A 16,641-nucleotide genomic window follows, 5' to 3' on the forward strand; every position below is an offset into this window, starting at 1 on the left:
ACGGCTTTCAGACTATGCACCATGGCTCTAAGCTAGCCACCATAGAGACTGCTTTGAAAATACTGTTTCGGACTGGGCGCAGTGGCTCATGCCTGTAATCTCAGCACTTTGGGAGGCCAAGGTAGGAGGATCACCTGAGGTCAGGAGTTCGAGACCAGCCTGGCCAACATGGCGAAACCCTGTCTCTACTAAAAATACAAAAGTTACCTGGGCATGTTGGTACACACCTGTAATCCCAGCTACTCAGGAGGCTTAGGCAGGAGAATCGCTTGAACCCGGGAGGCAGAGGTTGCAGTGAGCTGATTGCACCAGTGCACTCCAGCCTGGGTGACAGAGCAAGACTCTGTCAAAAAAAAAAAAAAAAAAAAAATGTCTTATTGTCTGAACAGCAAACATGTTCAGCTATGGGAGGCAGGCCTCATCTGCACTAATACCAGAACAATCTTTGAAAGTTGCTTTTTTTAAGTGCTAATATCGTGCTTATTTTCAGCCTTTTTCTCACTGTCCTATGAGAGGAGATTGGACTCGAAATACAGATTAATGGAGAATTCCTCCTAGTTGATTTTCAGTGAATCAGAGTCTTGCTGAATGACCATTCAAACATAGATGAGAGTCATTTTTTCTTTCTTTCCTTCTCTTCCTTTCTCCTTTCCTTCCACTTATCCAGCTTGCTTTGTTCTTTCTTTTTATGCTCAAGAAAGCTCTGCCCAATGTCCCTCCCCCTGGAAGTCCCAGGCAGCGGAGGGGTGAGGCATGGGGGCCCCTGAACTATTTTTTCTCTGCCTGGTTTGATGAAGGGAGCAGGAGAGGCTGGCAAAGGAAATGCAAGAAAAGAAGCTACAGCAGGAGCTGGAGCGACAAAAGGAAGAGGATGAGCTGAAACGGAAGGTCAAAAAAGGAAAGCAGGGACCCATTAAGGAGGAGCCCCCGCCGAAGAAATCTCAAGCATCAAACAAGCAGGTAACAACCCTCACTTGCTCCTCGCCAGGAGACCGAAGCGGAAGGCAGCCTGGTGCATTCCCCTTCCAGGAAATTAACCTGATCATGTTGGGATCATGTGGTGGGACAGAAGGCAGGAGGAAAGGGACCAATGCTTGTTGAATGCTGATTGTATGTGAAGTGCTGAGCCTGCGTCATACACAATCGTGTCGCCCTGTGAGGTTCAGAGATGGGAAGACACAGATCCAGGACCTCACCCAGTTGGGTCTGGCCATAGCCCTTGCTCCTTCCACCACCCCCTGCAGGACCCAGGATGGTGCCGAATAGGCTAATATTCAAGATGTGTTCCCAGGAAGCCCCAAAGCCAATGAGCCCATGTGTCCAATCAGGAGCATACCCTTGGCAACCGTCAAGGAAGATGCTTCGGCATGAGCTTATCCTCGCAGGCAAGTGCCAGCAGTTTGTCGGTCTGCCAAGCATAGCAGTCGCCTCACTGCCCCCTGTGGCACTGGAAGAGCAGAGTGGCTAAAGGAGCCCCCACAGTGGTGATCCTGGCTGAGGGCTGTGACCAGCTGGTGTGGCAGCCACGAGTCCTGAGGGTGAAGCTATAACCCGTCTCCGGACACGGTAAAGACTGGCCCAAGTTGGTGAGTGAAAGACAGTGACAGTGGCTGGGCAGACATAAGGGCAGAGAAATTGGTGTGCAGGGGTCTCAACCAGGGAAAGCTCAGGAAGGAGCAGGATCTAAGCACACAGAACTAGGCACAGATTTGGGATGCCTGATATTGACCTGAAGGAAATCTATGACATCTCAGGCTGAGAAGAAAAAGGGGTCCCTAAGAAAAAATTACCAGGACTGATCCCTGCCTCTCCTAGGTGATTTTGTACGTGAAGCCAGGAGGGAGAATTTGAGTACCTGTGTGTTTCAGCCATTATTTTTGCCATTAAACAAAGTCAATTTCTTATGTGGCATAAGTTCAGGATAATCTATGCAGAAGTTATCTTCCCAAGTTTGCTTTTAAAAGACAACATTTCATTCATCATTAAAAGAAAGACTATTTGCAGCACAGTTAACCTCAAATTATACCCACTGACTCCATCACTGGTGTCTCCATCTGGAATCTGTTGAAACTTTTAAGTAGGAGCATGTGGATTTTCCTATTTTACTCTCAGTTCAAGTTGCTGTCACCTGAGCACCTCCCCCCCGCCCAGCCCCTGACCCCAGACCCCACTACTGGATTCAGGGCAGGTACTTTTGCATGTGCTTTGTTGACCTTGGATGAGGTGATAAGGACCTTATCACGGTCATCCATTTGGAAACAGGCTTGTGTATCATTTGAGCTTAGCACAAAACATAATCAATCATGTTCCCTGGGGGGACTTCTTGAGACTCTTGGACTAATGTGGTTGTCTGGTCTGAAAACACTCAAGCTCAAGAAAAACTGCTGAGACTAGATGTGTTCTCAGGAAGTGAAAGAAAATTCCAGGGCGAGTGCCAAGGTGAAAGGGAAGGACTAAAGACCTTCCTGCTTCCTCATCAAAAGGATTGCTCTGTGTCTTAAACCGTCAGCACACCTCCCTGCTCTGGCTTCAGCTCTTCTCACAGCCTTTAAAGATGTTCTCGAGAATCACCCACCTTTAAAATGAAAAAAAAAAAACAAAACTTCCTTCAACCCTGGTGCCCCCGACGAGCACCCCTTTTCTCTCGTTCCCTTCATACTTGTCCCCACTTGCTGGCTTTGCCTCCTCACCCCTCATTCCTGCCTCCCCCTTTCCTACCCTGATTCCTGTCTCCACCACTCCCTCAAATCCAAGGCTCCAGCCTCTCCATTTCCAGATCTAATGGGCATGGGTCAGGCCTTGACTTGCTTGATGTCCTCCTACATGAGCTTCACACTGTGGATCATACCCTCCTTGGATCGCTCTTCTTTCCTAGCATCCTGGTCCACCCTTTCTGGCTTTCCTCCTTCTCCCTGACTTCTTTCTGGACCCGCCTCCACCCATCCTTAGTCACTCTGCAGGTTCCCAGCCTCAACCTTTGTCTCTTCCTGCTCAGTCTAAGGCTGACCCCCATCCCATGCGTTACTTCATGTTTACCTGATCATACATAATGGGTTGGAGGAAGAGGAGGAGGGTAGGAAAAGCTTGCAAATTCCAAAGCAAAGTGAAGGGCATTCCAGGCAGAGGGACGGCCCAAAAGAGGGAGGAGAGAAAGGCAGGAGCCACATGAAAAAGAGCTAAAGCAATGTTTAACATCTAACAGCTACGGTGTACTGAATTCCTGCTCTGTGACACTCCCTTCTGGGAACTCTAAATAGATCCCATCACCTTCTACCTCTAGTGTTGACAACACCTGCTGAGGGAGACATGATCATCACCATCATTTTGGAGATGAGGAAGCTGGAATACAGCACAGTTCAGCGATGCACCCAAGGTCACGTGGCCAGAAGGCAGTTGGGGCAGGCCCAATTTGTCCAACTCCAAAGCAGGCACTCTTTTCCCTGGTTCTTGCACTGCCTCCCAAGCCCTTAGTCCATCCACGGCTCCTGACACTTCTTCAGGTTGTCCCTCGGACACTGGTAACTCAACACAGCCCACATCAAGCTCATCATCTATGCTGCCTTCCTCCCAGACCTCTTCCTGGCCCTATATTCCTCCCCAACCCTTCTTCTAGCTCCCAGGCCCAATTCCCAGAGTCACCCTGACTCTGCTGCTTCTGCACCTTCAATCCCATGACCAACCAGGAGCCCTGTGAGGGAGTCCCCCTCCTAAATCGTTCCCAGACTAGGGCTCTCCTTTCTTCCCCTGTCCCCAGCTGTCTCACCCATCTTTGCTGTGGTACTGTGTAACTACATGGTAGTTCCATCATCACACCCCCTGGTCTTCTGGTTCTGGAAACAGGATGAAGAAGGGGACACAGTTTGCAGAAACATAAAGTGTATTTTTCTGTTTTTCTTGCTTGTTGCCAAATTAGTTTAATATCCATGGAAGGAAATCATAGTGGAGAGACCAAAAGTGTCTCACTTAGAGCTGAATCTTTGCACACATCCATGCTTATTTCCTTAGGCTACATTTCTAAACATGTCATTCCGGGGTTGAAAGGTGTGTATTTTACCCCCAACCTCACAGGCTATAGGTTTTAGCATTCCTTGTAATCCTTGCTGATTAGATTCGATGGGTGAACAACTGATTATTTTTATTGCTTGGATTTGCATTTCTTGAATTGTTAGTGAGGTGAACCTTTAAAAAAAAAAAAAATGCTGGTTGGTCATTGAACTCCTCCTCAGGATTTTATTTAAACATCCCAGCAAGCCCTTCTCTGGCCACTCTATTTAAAATTGAATAAGACAAAAGCAAAAACAAAACAAACAAACACCAACAACAAAAAAAAAGCCCACTTCTTAGCCCCTTCCCTGTCTCTTAGCACTCATCACCATCTCACATACCATAGGTTTTTATGTGGTTTTTGTCTGCCTACCTGCCCCTGCAAAATATAAGCCTCATGAAGGCTGAGGCTTTTGTCTGTTTTGATCACTTAATGAGTCTCCCACCTGGCGGAAGGGTGCTCAAAAATATTTGTTTTGTGTGTGGATATGTTTTTATTTATTTTTTATTTCTTTATTTTTTTGAGACAGAATCTTGCTCTGTCATCCAAACTGGAGTACAGTGGCTTGATCTTGGCTCACTGCAACCTCCGCTTCCTGGGTTCAAGCGATTCTCCTGCCTCAGCCTCCCGAATAACTGGGATGATAGGCGCCCGCCACCACTCCCGGCTAATTTTTGTATTTTTAGTAGAAACAGGGTTTCGCCATGTTGGCCAGGCTGGTCTCAAACTCCTGACCTCAGGTCATCCACCCACCTCAGCCTCCCAAAGTGCTGGAATTACAGGTATGAGCCACTGTGCCTGGCCAATCATTTTTATTTCTTTTGTGGATTGTTTTAATCTTTTTTTTTTTTTTTTTTTTTTGATACAAGTCTCACTCTGTCACCCAGGCTGGAGTGCAGTGCGTGATCTCAGCTCACTGCAACCTTCACCTCCTGGGTTCAAGCGCTTCTCCTGTCTCAGCTTACTGAGTAGCTGGGATTACAGGCACCCACCACCATGTCCGGCTAATGTTTGTATTTTTAGTAGAGACAGGATTTCACCATGTTGGCCAGATTAGTCTTGAACTCCTAACCTCATGTGATCCATCCACCTTGGCCTCCCAAAGTGCTAGGATTACAGGCATGAGCCACCGCACCCGGCCTGTTTTTACCTTTCTAATCAGAAGATTTCCTTCCATCTAATAGCCTACTGCTCTTTAACTGTTTATCCTATAAAATGAAATCTGCTGGTGATTCTGATTTTCTCTGTATCAGCTTTTCAAATCTGAATATGCATGCAAATCACCCAGGGATCCTGTTAATATGCAGAGAGGTTCCAATTCAGTAGGTCTGGGCTGGGGCATGAGACTCTATTTCTAACAAGTCCCAGGTCACATTCATGGTGCTGGCTCTTAGGTCACACTCTGAGTAGCAAGGCTCTAAGCAGTTGCCTAGCAGCCAACACTAACGTTAGCAAAAGCATAGTCTCAAGTGGATATATCGTCAGGAATCTTTAAACTGCAAGAAATAGAAGACTCAATTCAGGCCATCTGTGGTGGTGTGCACCTATAGTCCCAGCTACTCAGGAGGCTGAGACAGGAGGATTGCATGAGCTCAGGAGTTCGAATCCAGCCTGGACAACACAGCAAGATCCTGTCTTTTTTTTTTTTTTTTTTTTTTTTTTTTTTTAAGGAAGAAAGAAAGACAGAAAACCCAATTCCAAAAATGTTAAAAAAAAATTTATTTGCTCACATATATGAAAATTCATGGCTTGTTCCTTCCTGAATTCTTACTTCAGATACTGTATTTTTTACTTTTAAAATTTCCGCTTGGTTCTTTTTAAATTTTTCAATTTATCTGCTTGGATTTCCTTCTGCCGTACTGATCATAGTTATAACAGCTGCATATAGTTCTTGTCTGACAGTTCCTCCATCTGAGTCACCTCGGGGTTGGCATAGTTGACTGTCTTTTCCTTTGAGAATTTGTCAGAGTTTCCTGACTCTTCATATAACAAGTAATTTTGTATCACATCCTGCAATTTTTGGATGTTATGTTGCAGACTCTGTATTGTATTATAATTCTCCGAAGAATGTTGATGCTTTAGGTTTAACAGACAATTAGCTTGGTTGGATCAAGTTTTAGTCTTTTGCATCTGCAGCGGGTCAGTGACTAAGATGTCAGTTCCATTCTTTAAACCTTAATCACAAATTGTTTTCAGTTTGCCCCCCACACACAGTTCAAGAGTCAGCCAGCCAGAGATTTAGGCTGCTGATACAGAAAATTTGGGGTTCCTCTTCTCTGGCTCTCTCTCCTTTCTGGGGTTTCCCCTTCACTCTCTGGAGGCTCTGAATGTTCCAGGACTTCTTTCTGTGGCTCCTCTAGAATGAAGATTGGTGGGCTTTTCTTTTTTTTCTTTCTTTTTTTTTTTTTTTTTTTTTTTTTTTGAGACAGAGTTTTGCTTAGTCGCCTAGACTGGAATGCAATGGCGCGATCTTGGCTCACTGCAACCTCTGCCTCCCAGGTTCAAACCATTCTCCTGCCTCAGCCTCCCGAGTAGCTGGGACTACAGACATGCACCACCATGCCCGGCTAATTTTCGTATTTTTAGGAGAGACAGAGTTTGGCTATGTTGGCCAGGATGGTGTTGAACTCCTGACCTCAGGTGACCCTCCCACCTTGGCCTCTGAAAGTGCTGGGATGACAGGCGTGCCGGCCCGGTTGGTGGGTTTTTCCATTGTGGTGTGGCCACCAGCCACTACCACTGCCATGACTATCTTCAGTGTAAAGCCACAAAAAAAGAGGAAAAGGATTCACTTTATACAACTCTCTTATTCCAAGTTTCAACAGCCCCTTTAAAAACTGCCTAATTTGTTTTTAGTCTCTAGAGTTCTCAGGGAGTTATGTTTCTATTTTATTCAGTCTGTAGCTGTTAAGTATGGGACAATCAGTTTGCTGGTTGTTCATTCCCACGCAGGAAAACTATAAACACCCATGCAAAGTTCTTTGCCTGCATCTCTTGGCTCACCTGTGCTGCTTCTGGTCTCTGACTGATGCCCTCCACATGAGAGACCCCGAAAGTTCTGGCTTAGACTCGCCCAGATCCAAACCCAGCTGGAAAGGAGTGCTTCGTTAAACACCGTTTTGGCCACAGTGCTGGCTTTCACTGTCACTGGAGAGCGCCGTGTGCCTGTTCTGAACCAGTCCCCTTGGCCAGGGGGATGCCATTCTGTGACTGGTCAGTTCTGAATCACCTGCTTACTCCTGGAAGAAGAGGTATTGCACAGAGCAAGAATCAAGGATGGGAAAATAAAGGGATGTTGGACAAGAAAAAAAATCACAGAACCAGCTATAATGGGAGACAGGACAGGAAGTGAGAAATACACCTGTCAGTCTGGAAACTCAAAGATTAATCTGTGAAGCTATGAATTTGTCATATACCCTCTGGGCCAAAGTTTCCTTATCTCATCCCTTGATGATCTCTAAGTTCCCTTCCTGCTCAGGTCTTCTCTGTCCTCTTGAAAAGCCTGTTATCTCTTAAAATTTTTGTTTCAAAAATCTAACCAAAAAAGTGCACTTCAACTACATCTGATTCTGCTTGTTGTTGTTGTTGTTTTGTTTTGTTTTTTCAGTTGGAGTTTCACCCTTGTCGCCCAGGCTGGAGTGCAGTGGCACAATCTCTACTCACTGCAACCTCTACCTCCCCGGTTCAAGCAATTCTCCTGCCTCAGCCTCCCAAGTAGCTGGGATTACAGGCGTGTGCCACCACATCCAGCTAATTTTTGTATTTTTTAGTAGAGACGAGGTTTCACCATGTTGGTCAGCCTGGTCTTGAACTCCTGACCTCAGGTGATCCACCTGCCTTGGCCTCCCAAAATGCTGGGATTACAGGCATGAGCCAACGCACCCAACCAAAATAATCCTGTTTTAAACAAATTAATGATGATTTCTCACTGTAGAAGAAGAAAGCCTTGCATTTGGCCATCGTCCTTGTTTCTCCTCTGAACTTTCCTTTGCTTCCTTCTTTCTTTTTTCTGTCCAAAATCTTCCTTTCTACCCTTCAGCTCAATCTTAAACCCAATTCCATCCCTCTCAACTTGCCTTCCTCCCTCAAATGAGCCCTTGCCAGCCATCATTTCTTACTTCAAATCTATAAAAGCAAATTTCTCCCAAATGTTATTCCTTAAAAAGAAAGTTTACCTTTATGTTTATATTTTGGATCAATGGTTTCTTTTGTATTGGCTGTTGTTTACTAAAGTACAATTGAACAAAGCCTAGTGGAAATTTGATCCATGTAATCACTTGACTAAATAGTGTGTTAATAGACTAGGAAGGGTCTTATTTTCTTCAGCCACCACCTTCAAGTATTTCTGTTGAATATACAAGAGTCTTAGAATAACCTCATTTAACCACATTTACCCTCTTTTTTTTTTTTTTTTTTTTTGAGGCAGGGTCTCACTACATCACCCAGGCTGGAGTGCTTGGCGTGGACACCACTCACTGCAGCCTTGATCTCTCCCAGGCTCAGGTGATCCTCCCACCTCAGCCTCCCGAGTAGCTGGGACTGCAGGGGTGCACCACTATGTCTGGCTAATTTTTTTGTAGAAATGTGATTTTGCCATGTTGCCCAAGCTGTTCTCAGACTCCTGGGCTCAAGCAATCCACCCGCCTCGGCCTCCCAAAGTGCTACCCTCTTCTAAATTATATGCTAATGTTGTTATGTATTTGAATTCTCACTATATATTTTTAATGCAGAAACATTATTCTTATTGATTAAAACAATCAATTTGCATTTATTTTTACCTAAATGCCCATTTATCAATATTTATCAATATGCATTTCTCAGCACCCTCCTAAACAATCTTTAACTCCTTTCTACATCTCTTGTATCTGTTTTCTTTTACCTAAAGAACATTCCTGGGTGTTGTGTTTTGTTTTTTTAGGTACAGGTTCTTTGGCAACAAATTACTCAAGTTTTGCTTGTCCAAAATGTCTTAACTTCACCTTGATTTTTAAAGGGTGTTTTTTTCTAGGCAGGCCTCTAGGTTGCCAGCCATTTTTCTTCAGCACTTTGATATTATTTTTCTATCTTTGTCTTCCATGTGGCTGTTGAGATGTTGTCTGTCAGCATGATTGTGCTCCTTCCGTGTTAGCCGTGATGCAGGGCAGGTGAGCCCCACAGTGGGGCTTAGCCCAGAGGGTTCTTGGCTTTGCCCAGGAAAGTATTCAAGGGCACGCCGGAGGTGGAAGAAAACAGCTTTATTGAAGAGGCAGCGTGACAGTTCTGTGACTGCTCCTGCCCAGCAGGGCTACCCTGTAGGCAAAGAGTAGCAGCTCAGGACACTTTACAGTCATATTTATACCCACTTTTAATTGCATGCAGATGAAGGGGCAGAATATGCAGAAATTTGTAGGGAAGAGGTCTTTTGGGTCATTGAGTCATGGCCATGAAAGGGGTGGTAACTCCTGAGTGTTGCCATGGCAATGATATATTGACATGGCACACTGGTGGGCGTGTCTGATTGGAAAGCTGTTTCCACCCCCACCCTGTTTTAGCGAGTCCTCAATCTGGTCCAGCGTCTGAGCCCCGCCTCCTACCTCTTTCTGACTCTAACTGCCTTTAAGATGTTTCTCTTTGTCTTTAAGGTCTCAACACCTTCAGGATGTCATGTCTTCATTCAGTAATTTACTGTGATTTGCCTAGGTGTTGTTTTCTTTGTATTTTACTACTTGAGGTTTATAGTGATTCTTGAATATGTGGGTTGGGAACCATTAGCTGATAACTCTTTCAGATTTCTTCTCCTCCATTCTTTCTCTCCTCTCCGTCTGGGATTCCAGTCATAAATATACTAGGCCTTTTTGCAAACCTTTCACAGTAATACATGTCTTTTGTGCTTTTTCTATGTTCTACATACTTTTGTGCTCTCTTTATACTGAATATTTTCTTCTGACATATTGTCTAGTTCGATGTCTTTTTTTCAGTGAGGTCTAACCTGCTATTCAAACTTCCTTTCAGTTTTTCATTTTGTTTTTGCATTAAAAAGCCATTAATTCTTTTCTTACTGTTTCTAGTTCTCTTCAAAATTCTCACTTCTCAATCGTGTTTTAATTCCCTCAGCAGATTAAGTATGTTTTAAAGTCCTTGTCTTATAGAGCCATGCATAGATCCTCAGCAGTCTGGTCTCCTGTCTGTCTTTTGCTCTTGCTTTATGGTCACATGATCTTATCTCTTTAGGTGCCAAGTATTTTTTTAAAGATGGGGGTCTTGCTTGCCCAAGCTGGTCTAGAATTGCTGGCCTCAAGCAATCCTCCCATCTCAGCCTCCCAAAGTGCTGAGATTACAGGCATGAGCCACCATGCCCAACCCAGGTTTTTATCAAGGGCCAGATACTGAACGGAAAAAACGTTCTGAGGCTCTGGAAAATGTTGTCTCCCTCCAGAGAGAATCACTGTTTGCTACTGGCAGTCAGCTAGGCTAGGAGCACTAGAAATCTTGATTCAATCAGGACTGAGATCATTTTAAACTGAACTTCAGTCCCTGGGAGGGTGGGGCTATTTCAGGTTGACCTTCTTTTTTTTCTTTTTCCCACTGTTATTTGAAGTACAGGGGTACATGTGCAGGATGTGCAGGTTTGTTACATAGGTAAACATGTGCCACCATGGTTTGCTGCACAGATCATCCCATCACCTAGATGTTAAGCCCAGCGTTCATTAACTATTCTTCTGATGCTCTCCCTCCTCCTGCCCCCCAACCCCTGACAGACCCCAGTGTGTATTGTCCCCCGACCCATGTGTCCATGTGTCCTCATCATTCATCTCCCACTTATAAGGGAGAACATTTTTTTTAAATTTATTTATTATTATTATACTTTAAGTTGTAGGGTACATGTGCATAACGTGCAGGTTTGTTACATATGTATACTTGTGCCATGTGGGAGAACATTTATTATTTGGTTTTCTGTTCCTGCGTTAGTTTGCTGAGGATAATGGCCTTCCAGCTCCATCCATGTCTCTCTCTGCAAAGGACAGGTTGACCCTTATTCCTAATATGGAACCTTTCAGAGACCTAACCCAAAGGCCAGGGGATTTACCAGGATCTCCTTTCCTTGGCAGGCCTGGAGTCTAATTTTTGAACCCCAGCCCCATGAGTCATGCTGGCCTGAACTTAGAGAGAAGAGCTAGACCTGGGAAGGGAGACAGTGGGCTGCACTGCAGATAGCGGTCACTAGACTGGAATGGACTTTGCATAATATCATCAAAGAGTGACCCAGAAAACGATGGAGCCTACCCAAGGATTTCATCCAGGGGAGGAGAAAATCAGAGCCCACAAAGCAAGTTTAAAAGTGCAGCAAGAAAAAGAATAAAGTTGGTTTCTCTATGCCCAGTGCATTAAATAAATACATATTTTAAAAGCCTGAGGTGCAGCCAGATTCTAAACCCCCATTTGTTCCCAACAATATCCATTGTATACAATACGTGTGTGGTTTTAATAACTGCAAAGGGACTGTTGTAAGCTTTTTACATGCATTCACACATTTTATCTTCAGGAGTCCTCTGGAGTATTAATATTGCTATCTCCATTATACAGATGAGGCAGAGAGAGGCCAAGTCCTCTCCCAGGGTCACAGCTACCAAGCAGTGCAGCTGGGATTGGACCACTACACGCTATGGCCTATCCCAGGGCACCTGAGGCAGGTGCAGATGGCTTGCATCTGTTAGTCTTTTCCCCTTGATCCTGCAGAACAGCAGCTCTCAACCAGGAGTAAACATCAAAGTCACTCTGCACCTTTTCCAAAATGCACAATGCCAGGACCCAGCCAGATCTCGAACAGAGAAGGACCATGGAATGGATATTTAGATAAAAACCCCCAAGATGATTCCCAGGCACAACCTTAGCATGCAGAGGAGGTGCCCGGGTCCTCAGAGGCCTTCTCAAGAAACAAAGTGTCTTTTTGCTCCTCCTCATGCAATTTACTACCCCATAAAAAACTGTTTGACGCATCTTTTCTGTGTCATGCCTTCTAGGTTCCTCCATTCACCAAAGTGGATGTCAAGATGGAGACAATTGAAAGGAAAATATCTGTTAGGGAACCAACAGTGTCTGAGAAGGAAGAGCTAAATAAGAAGAAAAGGAACATGGGTGATGTCAGCATGCTTGGGCTTCCTCTTGTCCAGGACCAAGAGGACAGTGAAGGGGACATCTCAAAGGACCCCGACAAGCAACTGGCCCAGAGGTTTAAAGCCTATGAGTTGACACTGAAGGATGTCCAGAACATCCTCATGTACTGGGACCGGAAGCAAGGAGTCCAGCTGCCTCCCGCAGGGATGGAGGAAGCGGCCCATGAGCCCGACGACCAGCGCCAGGTCCCCTCCGGTGGGCGCAGGGGCCGTAAGGACCGGGAGAGGGAGCGCCTGGAGAAGGAGCGCACGGAGAAGGAGCGCCTGGAGAGGGAGAAGGCGGAGCGGGAGCGCCTAGAGAAGCTGCGAGCCCTGGAGGAGCGGAGTGACTGGGAGGGGGAAGGGGAGGAGGACCACGAAGGGAAAAAGGAGAAGGACCTGGGTGTGCCCTTCCTTAACATCCAGACACCAGACTTTGAAGGCTTGAACTGGAAGCAGGCCCTAGAGAGTGACAAGCTTCCCAAAGGAGAGCAGGTAAGGACTCTCCTCCAGGGTGGGGAGGTCACAAGTCAGGCAGCAGGCACTGTGCTAAGATCATCAGGGGTGCTTCTCCCTACCCGAAACCCACATCCCCTCAACTGCATTCATTTCTGATGCCCCCTCGGAATTAAGACAATAATGACTAAAGGACCTTTCCTACTTGGCAAGAGAAAATTTGTAGGAGATGTCACACATCTAAATTAGTCCATCCAAGCTTATGGAAAGCCACCTGTAACGGCTGATTTTTAATGTTGATAATATGGGTGCTACAGAGTGACAAGGCAGGTGAGGCTTTGGGGTGAAGCAGGAGACCCATCCACTCCAAAGTCTTCCCACTACCTCCCACAGTGACAGAAATTATCCTGTAAGACAGCTCTTCGTTCCTGTAAACAAAAGTATTGTGTATCCAAAAGCCACCTTTGCTAGCAGTTTGGAGGAGAGGCTTATTATAGCCTTTTCTCCAGGGACAGGTTTTTTCTGTGAAGGACGAGAAAGTAAGTATTTTAGGCTACAGGTGATACTGCTTCTATCACAACTGCTCCACTCAGCCTTCGGCGGGTAAAAGTGACCACCAGCAACATGTAACTGAATGGGCATGGCCGTGTTCCAATTCAAGTTTATTTAGAAAAAGTAGCAGGCCAGATTCAAGGGCACCATAGTTTGCTGCCTTCTGGTTTCATCCATGACAAACTAGATGCAGCTTTTTTTTTTTTTTTTTTTTTTTAGATGGAGTCTCGTTCTGTTGCCCAGGCTGGAGTGCAGTAGTGCAATCTCAGCTCACTGCAACCTCCGCTTCCCATGTTCAAGTGATTCTCCTGCCTCAGCCTCCTAAGTAGCTGGGACGATAGGCATGCACCAGCACACCCAACTAACTTTTTTGTATCTTTAGTAGAGATAGGGTTTCACTATGTTGGTCAGGCTGGTCTTAAACTTCTGACCTCAAATGGTCAGCCTCACCCTCCCAAAGTGCTGGGATTACAGACGTGAGTCAACTTTTAAAAGTAGAGACTAGAGCCTGGGAGGAATATGTGGCAGGTCAGGGATGACGGGAGGATCAGAGTCATCCCTGCGATCCATGTGACTTCCATGTGCTGCGACCCACAGTAGAAGCCTTGCTGCAGTGGTCCTGGGTGGCACCAAAGGTGGGAAGGACTGCTGGGGGACATGCAACACCAGCTCTATGCCCTTACCAGTTTCACCTCAGGCCAGCCTTAGCTAAGGAATTGTGATTTTTTTTCCTGCAGAAATGTTTTTTTTTTTAAAAAAAAGGACTATAACAAGAACATCTTGCCTTGTTTTATACTTTCCACCTTCCAAATCATAGATTAGACTGCTGTTTGAAGAGCTCCCTGGCTCTGGTAATTCAACAATTGCTACAGATCATTCATGCCTTTCCCCATAGAGGTTCTAAATCCTGGGAGTTAACTCGGCTGCATATTAGTCAGGAAATGCCTTTAGCTCCTTGACACACAGGATGAGAAGCACAGGATTGCATGGAGATATTTAGTTACTTGCTGGGCCTAACAGGCCCAGTGGTCCACAGGCTGGGCCCTCAGGTGGGCTGTAACCTTTACTGTTGTGATAATGGCTGTTAGTCTAGAGGTAACATGCTTGTTCTGAGGCAGGAAGTGGCTGTTAAATTTCCAAACCATTTGCTCTGGAAATTGCTCATTCATTATATATGAGAGCAGAATGGGAAAATGCTGGAGGAATAAATGTTTTCTCTCTCAGGTTATTTTTCACTTCTCTCTTCATTCCCATTCTCTACCCTAGTCCCAGAACCTTTGCTTTATTATTTTCTTTGCTACATTTGACTTGCTCCCATCCCAACTTTCTTTCACCCTTGGAAGGAAGGAATATTTAACGCAAAAAGAAAAATTAACATGGAATCTGAAAATAGGTGGAACAACTCTATACTTTAGACATTAGAACGTTAAGAGCTGGCCTCTTCATATTAAACAGAGATTTATTGATTGCCTGCTATGTGCTTGGCTGTGTGCCATATCCACCTGCTAACCGTCCTAATGGAGTTTACAGTCCAGTTGCAAAGGCAGACAATTAAACAATTGCCATAAAGTGTAACAAAGGCTATGGTAAGAGAGGAAGAGAGGCATAGGGTTTTGCACAGGAAATTCACAATGGGCCTTTCCTTTAGATCCTAGACATCTTGGGTCTGGGATCCTCCGGACCACCCATCCCGCCTCCCGCCTTATTCTCAATCGTCTCCTACCCTGTGAAGCGGCCGCCTTTGACCATGACAGACGACCTGGAGCATTTTGTGTTTGTGATCCCACCATCCGAAGAGATATCTCTGGATGATAAAAAAGAAATGGAAATAGAATCAGACCTTTTGGCTGCCACAAACACTACAAAGGTAACACATGAGCAGTTTATTCTCCTAACCGTGGCAGGACTTCAGCGGGCAGGGAGAGAAGGTCACCCCACACCAGACCAGAAATGGAGCCTGGCATGAGGTGTTCTGTTCACTGAGTTATTTTCCCTCGACTTGTTGGGGATCCTCCCTGAAAACCTCATGTGAGCGTCCCTGAACTGCACCTTTCCTGGCTCTGACTTGTCCTACCTCCTAAGAGGAAACTGTCAGTGATTGATTCTCACCTAACAGCCTTTGCAGTCCCGTGGGAGGGTTTAGGGAACTTGTCTAGTTACTCTGCAGCACATCCACAATAAAAAAAATAAGCAAAACTAGCATTCTTAAAAAGATATCTATTTTTTTTTTTTTTTTTTTTTTTTTTTTTTTTTTTTTTTTTGAGACGGAGTGTCGCTCTGTCGCCCAGGCTGGAGTGCAGTGGTCGGATCTCAGCTCACTGCAAGCTCCGCCTCCCGGGTTTACACCATTCTCCTGCCTCAGCCTCCCGAGTAGCTGGGACTACAGGCGCCCGCCACCTCGCCCGGCTAATTTTTTTTGTATTTTTTAGTAGAGACGGGGTTTCACCGTATTAGCCAGGCTGGTCTCGATCTCCTGACCTTGTGATCCGCCCGTCTCGGCCTCCCAAAGTGCTGGGATTACAGGCTTGAGCCACCGCGCCCGGCCGATATCTAATCTTTTTTAAAACGTAAAAATATGTTTTGAAGCTAAGGTGATTGCACAGTGTGTAAGAATATAAGAATCAACACACACAAGTTAAGGGGACACGTGCCACTACAGAAAGGATAAATTATTAAAGAAATTAGGATGGGAAGATTGGATGTTTGGGGTAAAAGTCATTGTTTATGTCCTAGCCTGACACAATATAGTAAAATACATTCCAGCTGGATTAAAATTAAATAATCAAAATAAAATTGTGCAGAAATAGAAGAACATATATGCAATTAATAGAATAAATCACAAGAAAAATAAATTTGACCAATAATATGCAGAAAGTGTATATTTAAAATTATAAAAGGTTTTTTTATTCCCAGAGGAGAAGGGTGGCCCACAATTTGAATCTCTGCACACAGCCTTCTACAAACCATGCACATCAGCAAAGAGAGCTCATAACTTCACCTATAAGTCCTGCTTACACGTAAACTGGGGACAGAGACTACCCCAAACCTCAGTTTACAAGTAAGTAGGAAATCAACATCTGAGATCAGTTGCATTGGTGGGCATGCCTCACCCGAGCAGAAAGTCCCTGGTGAAATTTCAAATTAAAAAGATAAAGAAGAAAAAATTGCTGTCAACCCCTTATTTTGGAAATCAGCCAGCTGGGCACTTTGGCTCATGCCTGTAATCCCCACACTTTGGGAGGCTGAGGTGGGCAGATTGCTTGAGCCCAGATGTTTGAGACCATCCTGGGAATATGGTGAAACCCCATCTCTACAAAAAATACAAAAATTAGCCAGGCATGGTGGCACGCACCTGTAGTCACAGCTACTCAGGAGGCTGAGGTGGGAGGATTGCTTGAGCCCTAGGGGAAGAGTTGTAGTGAGCCGAGATGGCACCACTGCACTCCAGCCTGGACA

The 16,641-nt window shown here is 45.2% G+C and overlaps 1 protein-coding gene across 1 annotated transcript in view; it reads left to right on the forward strand.

Annotated features, from left to right (window-relative positions):
* HYDIN (HYDIN axonemal central pair apparatus protein) overlaps window positions 1-16,641 on the forward strand; it is a 375,746-nt gene that overhangs the window by 250,999 nt on the left and 108,106 nt on the right. Inside the window, exons 44-46 of the mRNA XM_015443164.3 lie at window positions 798-960; window positions 12,046-12,672; window positions 14,834-15,052. Of these exons, the coding sequence (XP_015298650.3) occupies window positions 798-960; window positions 12,046-12,672; window positions 14,834-15,052 (1,009 nt within the window). The remainder of the gene's footprint in view (window positions 1-797; window positions 961-12,045; window positions 12,673-14,833; window positions 15,053-16,641) is intronic.

Source organism: Macaca fascicularis, chromosome 20 (genome assembly GCF_037993035.2).
Source record: "Macaca fascicularis isolate 582-1 chromosome 20, T2T-MFA8v1.1".
NCBI classification, from domain to species: Eukaryota; Metazoa; Chordata; class Mammalia; order Primates; family Cercopithecidae; genus Macaca; species Macaca fascicularis.